Source organism: Montipora capricornis, chromosome 6 (genome assembly GCF_036669925.1).
Source record: "Montipora capricornis isolate CH-2021 chromosome 6, ASM3666992v2, whole genome shotgun sequence".
Lineage (NCBI taxonomy): Eukaryota > Metazoa > Cnidaria > Anthozoa > Scleractinia > Acroporidae > Montipora > Montipora capricornis.
Genome location: NC_090888.1, coordinates 69,706,471 through 69,717,020, shown reverse-complemented (window position 1 = coordinate 69,717,020; position 10,550 = coordinate 69,706,471). Strand labels below are relative to the sequence as shown.

The following is a 10,550-nucleotide window of genomic DNA, read 5'->3' as shown; positions in this document are numbered from 1 at the left end:
GTCATTTTCTCCTCGATCCAGCTCTCTCAAGAACATAATGTTAGTAATGGCGGACCATTAAATAGGAAAATTACAGTTAAAATAAGGAGGTGTCTTTTTGAAATCAAGGCTTAAAACGTGGGTCACTTAGTGTTTTGTTAACATAGTTTTGAAATCCAAAGAAAAATATGAATTGATTTTTTGGTCACAGGGGCACTTTAACCAAACCATAAAATGAAAGCTAAAATTTCAGAATCACTGAAATGAGGGCTTAGGCTTAATCAATAAATTATTGCTATATTGACTGTGAGTGTCATTGACTCATGACTCATTGACTCCTTGATTTGACTCAAAAAGCATGGGACCTCATACGATGCACCTTACTGGAGTTTCTTGCAGCTTCGATGTTTATCTATGTAAATTAATATTGCTTTTCCTCTTGACTCTAACAATTTTTTTTTCTCACCCTTAGAAAGCTCAGCGGAAGGAACTGACAAATTTAATGGATGAATTTTCGATCGAAGAAAGCGATGACCGTAAGTTGCAGTCAGTTAATTTGCATGATCATTCATTGTTGCAGCAAACAAAAGGTTTACAGTTGAAGAAGAATAGAAAGTAGCTACCAAAAGGGGACTTGGCTTCTTGCGTTTACCCGGGCTTTTCACAGGCGACGTGCAGCAATACATATATCTTATTAGATGTTTTGGTGTGTAGTATCGCGGAGTATTTTTACGAGTTGTGGTGTATTTTGACTCGCCCTAGCGGGCTCGTCAAAATACAAACAACGAGTACTACACACCAAAACGTCTAATAAGCTATTTATTATCCAACTTTTGGCACTAAATTTTTAGCAAATGAACTGTAAAGAACCGAGAACGTGTGAGAGATTTGTGCGTGCGGGGCAACGTCAGCAACGAAACTAGTGAAACCGGTTCTCTACTGTACAATGACTAAGTATACAAATAACTAACTGTACAATATCGTGGAATATTTGTACTCGTTTCATGCGTTTTTTGTACAATAACTAATACAGTTGGATAATAAATACAATACATACTTAATTGACCACTTCCCATAGGGGCTTTTCAGGGCCATTGAAACACAATCAGCCACTGTTAAGAATCCCAACTGGCCGGAGGCAAACCAGTTGGCTATTTGCAAGTGCGGCCGAGAAATTGAACCACAGACACCCCAAGCTCAGTGTGAGGATGGCCTTCAAAATTTTCATAAGGATTTGTATGAGAATCCCGATAAAAGGCTTAAGAAGATAATTATATGAAAAAGTTCTCAATTAAAAAGCCTAACCTTATTGCCATTGTGGGTAAAATGCCCTTGGGATTTTATTGTAACCGCTGACAACCGAGAAATTGTAAGATGGCTCAAATCGCGTCGGATCTGGAAAATTGGCAATAGGGTTACCCTTAGGCTTTGTAATTGAGAATCTTTTCATATAATTATCCTCTCAAGCGTTTTATGGCGATTCCCATACAAATCTTTATACTCTTGTAGGCCATCCTCACACTGAGATTGGGGCGCTTGTGGTCGAACCAGGGACTACCAGGAATAAATAGGCCATTTCCGAGTTCTTGCCTGGCTCCTCTTCAAAGCGAGGCTAAGTGCGAAGTTTTTGTTATGAAAATTAGTAGTCATTCTTATGTAAAGTAGAACTAATTACCATCACAAACCTTCGCACTTGGAAATGGCCTATTCAACGATTGGTCAGAACAGGTCTCCAGATCTCAAGGCAAGCGTCCCAACCACGGGGCCACACTCCCTCCACACACAGGACAGAAGCGAAAGCCCTTCGCCAGTACTGCATCTCCGTGTAACCCGACTCTTTAAGGGCCCACAGACGGATTTTTCGCGCTTTGCTAAGGAAGTGAAATGTTACTTCCGGTAACTGACGTCATCATATCATGAGCTGACAAGAAAACCCACTCATAAGCAAAAGTCACCGAACAAACTGTTGTTTCCATCGAACGTTTTTCCTCGCCCTTCCTCCCGCTCCTTCCCAGATCAACTGCGCATGCGTAAACGAACTGACTTCCGGTTTGAGAAAAAAGCTAAATTTCCGGCGGTTTTAAATTGAATTATAATTTTTTTTACATGGAACGTTTCACCCCCAAATACTGAATATAGCTAAGCATTGATTTTTTAAAATCATCTTTTTTGGAAAAGTTATGGGTATTTCAGTATCGTTTATGTCTTTAAAAAGAACATTTTTCAAAATAAAAAGAAAACCATGCTTGGCTGGATGCAAAAACGAATACAAATTATCAAACCATCGATTAAATACCAAAATTGCGTAGCACGGAGACAAATTTAGAGTTTTCTGTTATTGGTCACGTGACCATGGGCGTGGTATGATGACGTCATATTTAGGGTCATTGGCTTACAAAAGTTGGAAACTGACCAAAATAATGCCAAATTGTCTCAAACTACTTAACTATTACATCCTTAGCAACACACCCAAAAAAATACGTCAGTGGGCCCTTAATAGCTTTTCTAAAATTTTACGGACCTTTTAAATCCTATTAGGCCTAACAACCTCGAACATTAAAAGAGCGGAGAAAATTTTGTCCTCAATAGGCCATTTTACAGTTGTTTGCGCAGCGACCAAGCCTGTGAATGGCTGCGAGGCTGCCGGTGACCTTGCATTGATACAGCCCCGACTGCTTTTATCATGTAAATTGTGTTGTTGTAATGCTAATTAGTCCTTATAAACATGACAAAAGCATGAAGGTTTGTATCAAAACAGGGTCACCGGCAGCATCGCTTGCATTCTTAGGCCAGGTAACTTAGCTACAACTGTAAAATGGTCTATTTCCACTTGAATTCCACTGCTCCGGTAAATGGACTTTTAGCCACTCACCACGACTTCTTAACTTTCGTTTCTCCCAGGTGAAAAAGGCGATGATTTGTTGGACTTGATGGATCAAGCTTAATATGTCCTTTTCTTTCGCAAGAAGATTACTGTGGAATTATCGTTTGTAAATAGATCCTCCTGCAATTTATTTATCCTTCGCTTTCCTTGATCGTAGAATCCAGTATACTTTTCAACATTTTTCAGCCTTTTGTTTGTGTCTCAGAAGAGAAAAAATGCTTATGAAGTTCTAGCTATAATTTTATTTATCATATTTAATTTAGGGAATTCTTTAGCAAATTTAAAATCTCACAATAACGGATGTAAAATTTAACATTCATTACATGTCATTCTCAAATACCACCCCTAATTACGTTTGTGCATAGAGGGGGACTATACTCCTAACTTAGATCTTTGAGTCAATTACTGCTGCGTTAATCCCTCCTTTCCTGGGCAACTGCAGGGTATTTGCACGCCTTTCCATTCCCGAGGGTTGTCCCGGAAATCTGGACATCAGGCATTTTCCTATCCTGGGCTGCCAGTAAGCCTTTGACATGCGCTTTATCTGTCTATTCAAAAAGCAAAATGAACGATTTTTGTGGGAAGGAGGACGAGTTTGGTGCAAAAGCTAGCTCTTCAAGGATTCTTCAAACCTTTTTTTTTTTTTTTTTTGGGAGGGTGGGGTTGGGGGGTGAGGTTTGAAGGTAACTTTGTTTCTATTGAATGTCTTCATTATTGCTTAGAGGTTAAGCGAAAACGATGCCACGTATAATATAAATTGTCACAACCTTAAGTGTTCCATTACCGTTTACATCGTTTTCGGACAACGTGGGCAGTGGGTTATTGTGTAGGTGAGCTGGCAAGATGATGACCTATTGATGTAAAGTCAGCCAGGTGATCCAATAACGTAATTCGGAGGACTGGGAAGAAAAATTTTAACGCCTTATCCCACAACCGCGCCCGGCTTTAGGTGTTGTTTCCAAACTCCCTGCAGTATTTCCATCGCCTGCAAAACTCAACAGACCATTCTGTGACTACCACATTTCCTGTTACTGAATGAACCGTGTGATTCAAGTAGACTCGACGAGATCTAACCTCACCTCTGCCATGTTGAATTCGAAAATAAGGCAGCGCACGGTTGTGGGATACGGCGTTAAAGTTTTTCTCCCCAGTCCTCCGAATTACGTCACCAGATCACCTGGAGAGAATAAGATTCACTGAATCGTTTTTTTTATCAAAATCTTCAAATATTGTCTTTCCGCGATTTTTTGTTGATTTTTTAGATGACAGTTACATCTCTTAAACTATAGATGCAACACGCGTGCAGCACGCTTTTATCCCTCTTTAATATGTTTTTTCTGACGTTCGTTGTCCTTGCCCTCTACTTTCGTTCCTACAGAGGGGAGGGGTGGGGTGGGGGGAAATTTGGCACCCCAAGCTATCCCCTCCGTACGGGTTTAAGTTGCCTTTAAAAAATGGCCAATTCCCGGTATTATCCCAGGATGGAGCGGAGGGAAAGTGCGCAGCTGGGATTGATTGACACATTACTTGTGGTGCCTTTTAGAAGAAACTACAATAGCTTGTGTAATCGATCAAGTAATTTCAGTACTTTCTGTAGAGCAAGAGTTTTCGAGTAGTAGACACGAAACCTATAATTGTTTATGAGATTAGTCTTCTTGTCCCTCAAGTTAAGGCAGTTAATCGAATCATTCGCTTGACGTAATAATAATAATAATAATAATAATAACAATAATAATTTATTTCAAATAAACAGTAAAAAAAAGTTTACAGTAAAATTTGAAATAGGAAGACCTTGAGGTTATCCCTATAATGGTCTCCTGCGCCATCGAATTTTTCACGTACAACTATGTAAAATTAAATTTCTAATTATAAAATTTCTACATAGAAAGTATTAAAATATTAAAAACCGTTTAAAAGAGTTAAGAGTGCTCGCGCGTCCTTAGGATTTGCATGCTCTTAAAGAGAGCAAATCACAATCGTTCATTTTCTTCACTTCACTGATCCAGTCATAAGATACTTAACCTACATTGTACGACGTGAACTAGAGGAATAATCGTGAACTTCTTACTATAGCGCAAAGTTATATTTTTACAAGTAATCGCACGGGTTCATCGTAAAAGTAAGGTTTAATTTCACGGACTTTTAAAAGTTTTGATAAAAAATGGGGTTAGGGGTAGGGCAATTTCAACACTTTGAAAACTTGTTTATAATATATAGGGCCAAATTTTACAAGCCGTTCAATGAGTTAAAATTCAAAGAATCGTCAATTTTTTTTACTGCCGCCCATTTCTTAAAAACGGAAAGCGACAAATTTGAACTTTTCCTAGTATTTTCATTTTCGATGGCAGTTTTCAACTTATCATCTCTTCGTCAACAAAAGCGAAACGCGAGTAAGCTGAGTCAGCCATCCACCAATTTTTTAAAATCGAAACCAAGCAATGAACTAGCCAATAGGATCTCGTATTAAGGATAAAGCCCTCGTTGATTGACCAATCTAAATTGTTCCTAACCTAACATGATCATTTCACGTTGTTTTGCGGAGGACGTGAAAGAAATAAACTAAAACACGTTCCGTGCAAGCAGCACGACTACTTTTCTCCTTCAACCAATAATATTCTTGCTTCGTAGAGTTGCAATAGCGGTTAACGTTGCTCAAATTCCGAATTCTCGAACAGCGTGACAGTGACGTCACCTTCGATTTCGCGTGAGGAAGACTGCCAACGAAGCTAGGTTGGTCCATTCTTTTTCTCCTTTGTGAGATTGAAGCACGAAAGACTGACATGTACGGAGCCCCATAAGGGACACACATCATTTTTATTTGCTGCCACTTTTAGTGCCACTTTTAGTGCCACTTTTAGTGCTACTTTTGGTGCTACTTTTAGTGTCACTTTCAGGTATGTATCGCAGGCTCACCGAGTGCATCGTCTTGGTTGCACTTTGGTTCTGGTCTGGTTCACTTTCACTTTGACGGCAACTTTATACGAATTTAAGTATGAAGATTTCCTTAACAGTTCTATTGGCAGCTATTTTTACAACTTCAAAGGCAGTGGTTCCAAATTATTCACTGGCAATCAGAGGCAACGCGGCTCTTGCTCGAGACGAAGTAATACAAACCTACTACAAGCCGACTGAAACCTTCCAACTACACGCATTTAATCACTTGTCACCCGCCCGGTGACAAGAAGGGTGTTATCAAATGATAAGCTATTAGGCTCCTCGGTACAAACTCCTCAAAAACAGCTCTATCTCGATTCAAAGCCCGCCTTGAAGAGCGAGACTGCCCTAAGCATTTTATCGAGAAAACTCTATCTGAGGTCAATTTTTCTGGAAGACAGTCGGCACTTAAACAAAAAGTCAAAATCATCGAGAAAATTCTACCATTTGTTACAACATACAACACAGCAGTGTCAAATCTTCAAGAAATCCTGACGCGTAACTGGAGTTTTATTCAAAACCAGCAATTTCTGGCTAACATATTCAAGAAAACCTTCTTTAATATCATATTAAGAGAGGTAAATCTCTCAAGGACATGCTCGTTAAAGCAAAACTGTGAATTGAAGGCTTCAGGATTATCTGCAACCACAAACCCACAAAAGGGAGACCGTGCAGGTCTGTCAAATTCTTTCAAATACCTTCGAAACGTCGCCACGAGTTTTTCCTTCCCTGACTCCACGATGAGTCGAAGAGCCCGCGATACGGATGATTAAAAGTGGCACTAAAAGTAACACTAAAATTAACACTAAAAGTGGCACTAAAAGTAGCACTAAAAGTGGCACTAAAAGTGGCACTAAAAGTAGCACTAAAAGTGGCACTGAAAGTAACAGTAGAAGTGGCAGCAAAATAAAAATGATGTGTGTCCCTTATGTGGGTCCGTAGACATGAACCGAAAGTTTACTTTAATTTACTTCATGACTAGAGTGCCAGTGTTGGTTTTTATGACGCGACGGTCATACGGCCGCAATCACAGCGCATGTTCATTTGTGCTTTATCCTTTCGAGTTGATTCCCGTCAACATGATGGAAGCCACGACATCAAAAAGTAGTCCCCAGCAGTCCTCGGCTTCGGAACTCCAAATGGATGGCAAGAATTCCTTCATGCTGTCCAAGACTGCCAACTTTAACTTTCTGAACTGTGGTTAAATACATGAATTAGAACTTTTAAAACACGTCAGTTCACTTTCACTTTCGCGTTTCACTGTGGAAATATGACACTTCTCGCGGGAAAAAGCTGTTCTAAAAATAAATGTACTCGGGAAAGGGTTGACCCAAGGAATAAGTGTACATAAATGTTCCATTTGATGGGCTTCCTGGTTTCGAACAGTTTTAGTCCCCAGACACCTGACCTCACTGTGGATTATTGAATATGTCAGATGGCATCATGCAATATCAAGTTTTAATTCCTTTTGTTTTATCGGTGTCATCCACCGTTCTCGGCTTCCAGCTTCCAACGGGTTCAATATGAAACCCGATTCTCTAATTGTATTGGTGTCCCCGTTCCAGATTTCCTTCGGCCCAATTTTTCTCGCCCTAGTTTCCGTGCGGATGGCTGCTTCCTGTTAGCAGTTTAATGTGTTACTGGAATGTCCGTCCTGCTTACCTGAGACTTGGTTGGTTTAATCCTCAGATCGGCGTGCCTTCTCCCAAGCTCAAATAAATATCGTGAAAAGGTCTCCACATCGTCTAGGGAAGAGACAGTTTTTTCAAGGGCTGCCACCAGTCGCTTGACGTGAACATTTCTCTTGTTTACTTTATGCAATGGGATGTCTTTAAATTCAGGAAACAATGATTTAAATGTGGGGTACTCTGTCAGAAATCTTAAGAAAAGAAGAAATAGCATATAATACATCAACAGTGCCTGGCGTCACTGGTTTTGTAAATATGATTTTCCCGCATAGTTTGTGATCAAAGGCCGTTGTTATACTAGAGGTGCATAAGTCGTACTTCTGGACGACTTTGGAGATTTCTTTATTAATTTGTCTTTAAGCAGGGATCACGCACGCGGTGCACCATGGTTAAGAAATATGGTAACCCATCGGTAACCCATTTTTGGTTATTACGTTATCGTACGACCTTCCGTCCGTAAGTTAAACCTTTTATGTAAGCCTACACGCGAAATTTCGCACTGCTAAGGGAGAGAGAGCGAGAAAACTCAGTATGCAGGCGGCGACTAAGCGATCCTCAAATAGACCAATATCAGAAACTCATAAGGGTTGAAACGTGTAACGTGCGTTCACAGCCTCCGAAGATTCAGTGCGAACTGATTGGTTGAATGTTTCAGTGCTAAGTATCATATTTGGAAACCCCTTGCTTTTGTTGTTCCAAGTATGGTACTTAGCAAAGTAAATATTCAGAAGCTTGTTTCCCAGCACACAAAAGGCCGTTACACGTTTCAACCCTTATGGGTTTCTGCTAATATATGATAACGAGCAGGCCGGACTGGTCGTATATCATATCATATATATCATATGTTTATTTACCCTCGGATTTTAGAATAGCTTAGAATATAATAGCTTTGTGTAGCAGGTATCTCCGAGAATTTACCCTCCCAACCTTGATCAATATACCACGGCCGGGAAGACAGACCACAACACAGGGAACTCCCGCGGGACACGCTTTTGTGGAATGTTTTTGAAGCCGTTAAAAAAAAACTCGCAGCACGTGTTTTATCGGGTATAAAAACACGAGGCTGCTGCTCTTTTTTTTAAACGTTACGTGCTGCGGACGTCAAGCGAGGCGATTGGATGGGTTCTTTTACGTCCCACGCTTTTGTGGAATGTTTTTGAAGCCGTTAAAAAAACTCGCAGCACGTGTTTTATCGGGTCTAAAAACACGAGGCGTAGCTATGCCTCGTGCTTTTAAGCTTTTTTAGACCCGATAAAACACTGCTGCTCGTTTTTTAAACGTTACGTAATGCGGACGTCAGGCGAGTCAATTAGCCAGTATCAAAAATACGATAATAATCTTTGTTCGTACTTCCAAAATTTTGCGTAAGTATTGTTTCCAATTTCTCTTGGGACCATTGTAAGTCCCAAGAGAAAATAAAAACAATGGTAATGCAAAATTTTAGAGGGACAAACAAAGAGTATTATTGTTTTTTTGATACTGGCTTATTTATTTTAATGTGTCTTTTAGTTCGTTACGTAATTGTCCAGTATAAAGACGGGTGAGAGAGACGGCATCAAACGATTTATAAGTTAATGCTTCTCTCGATCGCTCGTTTTTTTCAGGACGAATAAAGTGACAAAGTCAGTTAAAGTCACATTGTAACAAATTGCCTAAAGTCGTTCAGACGAACGCTTTCTTTGTCTTGTGTGATATATAAATGGCCAATTTAAATGAACGATTGACTATCTGCGTAATAAGTGAAAAATGCATCAGGACAATTATGATGGCGTTGTCTCTTCAGTATTTATTTCATGATTAATGTTTCAGTAGGCTATTTTTGTCATGACAGTAATTCGCTTCCTGACATTATGGTTGCGGTCGCATTCGGAGAGTTAACGCTAGTGTTAATTCAAGTTCCATTGTTCACTGTTTCCCTAGGGATTCAAAACACCAGTGAGTTGACACTACAGAAGTGTCAACACAAGTGTTATACTGTGTTTCTCCCAAGTGTGACCGCAACCATTGTCATTACATCAAAAGCTTGTTCTCTTGTACATTTCATTTCCAAATTAGTTTTGTCCGGCGCAAAAAAGTGCATCGTTCTAAAACAAGAAAAATTAAATTGCTTTTCCAACGGAGATCTCTCCTCGCGATAATTTATTTTAGCCTTCACCAGTTTATAACCAATTCCATCATAACTTGAAAATGAGTTAACAAAGGCAACAACTTTTAAAGGGAAATTATTCAAAGATGGTTATGGCTTAGCTGACCAGTGCAGCTATTGATATCTCAGCATCAGATTTTTCACGGGTAGACAAATCTGACAACGATTCTGAAAAAAACTAGTCAACTTAACCGTGATTTCTACAATTGTAGTTCCAAAAAGTCGAATGTATGAAAACATTCGCCAACATCAGGTTGAATAGTGCGCTCACAATTAAATAAAATGGCTTACCTTACATAAACATTTACTCCGAAGTCTTTTTTGTTGGGTTCAATGACCTTCCACGTCTCTCGTACTATTGTTTTTTGCTCAGTCGACAAAGGAATAATCGTTTCCCCTGTGGATCCGAGCGAGTCAGGATTTGCGGCGATAGCCACGGTGTTTCCAGAAACGTGAGAGTTGCTGCAACCCATTTTTACGCTGATGCCCGCAGGCAATTCGTGAACACGGTTCAATTGAAGGGATACTTGCCATTAGACGGCTTCAGCCTAATGCTTAGCTTATTAAAAATTCAAGCAGGTGATAAGTTCTGACCGACATATATCTTACATATTTGCCACTGTTGAACGTTTTCCCTTAAGCATTCACGATTGGTTAATTATTGCCGATAATCAAACAAAACAAACTAGAATCGAATTTTAATTAAAAGCGTTCAAAACATAGTTTCTTTCAGTCTTTCTTGAGGACTCTTAGGCCCGATTTACACGGTACGACTTTGTCGCATGCGACAACGGCTTACGACAGGCCCACGACATGATTTACGATTGTTGTGTACGTCAGAAAAAATGTCGTAGCATTTTACAACATGTTTTAAAACGCTGCGACAATCGTAAGTCATGTCGTAGGCCTGTCGTGAGCT

The 10,550-nt window shown here is 39.8% G+C and overlaps 2 protein-coding genes across 2 annotated transcripts in view; one reads left to right on the top strand and one right to left on the bottom strand.

The window, feature by feature from the left end:
• LOC138053055 (protein OSCP1-like) overlaps positions 1 to 3,202 on the top strand; it is an 18,008-nt gene extending 14,806 nt beyond the window's left edge. Inside the window, exons 12-13 of the mRNA XM_068899745.1 lie at positions 452 to 515; positions 2,881 to 3,202. Of these exons, the coding sequence (XP_068755846.1) occupies positions 452 to 515; positions 2,881 to 2,924 (108 nt within the window). The 3' untranslated portion in view covers positions 2,925 to 3,202. The remainder of the gene's footprint in view (positions 1 to 451; positions 516 to 2,880) is intronic.
• Positions 3,203 to 6,714: 3,512 nt separating this feature from the next.
• Positions 6,715 to 10,164, bottom strand: LOC138053056 (globin-like). The gene is made up of 3 exons (XM_068899746.1): positions 9,923 to 10,164; positions 7,460 to 7,676; positions 6,715 to 6,992 (listed from the first exon to the last, which is right to left on the bottom strand). The coding sequence occupies exons 1-3, from the start codon at positions 10,102 to 10,104 to the stop codon at positions 6,849 to 6,851; spliced, it is 543 nt and encodes a 180-aa protein (XP_068755847.1). The 5' UTR covers positions 10,105 to 10,164; the 3' UTR covers positions 6,715 to 6,848.
• Positions 10,165 to 10,550: the final 386 nt, after the last annotated feature.

What these genes read in the sequence shown, in the direction of transcription:
- LOC138053056 (XM_068899746.1), bottom strand. Translation starts at nt 10,104, where the DNA reads ATGGGTTGCAGCAACTCTCACGTTTCTGGAAACACCGTGGCTATCGCC. An exon ending in GGAGTAAATGTTTATGTAAG is followed by an intron (nt 7,677 to 9,922) that starts GTAAGCCATTTT and finishes TCTTTTCTTAAG; the next exon opens with ATTTCTGACAGAGTACCCCA. An exon ending in TTAAACCAACCAAGTCTCAG is followed by an intron (nt 6,993 to 7,459) that starts GTAAGCAGGACG and finishes ATTTAACCACAG; the next exon opens with TTCAGAAAGTTAAAGTTGGC.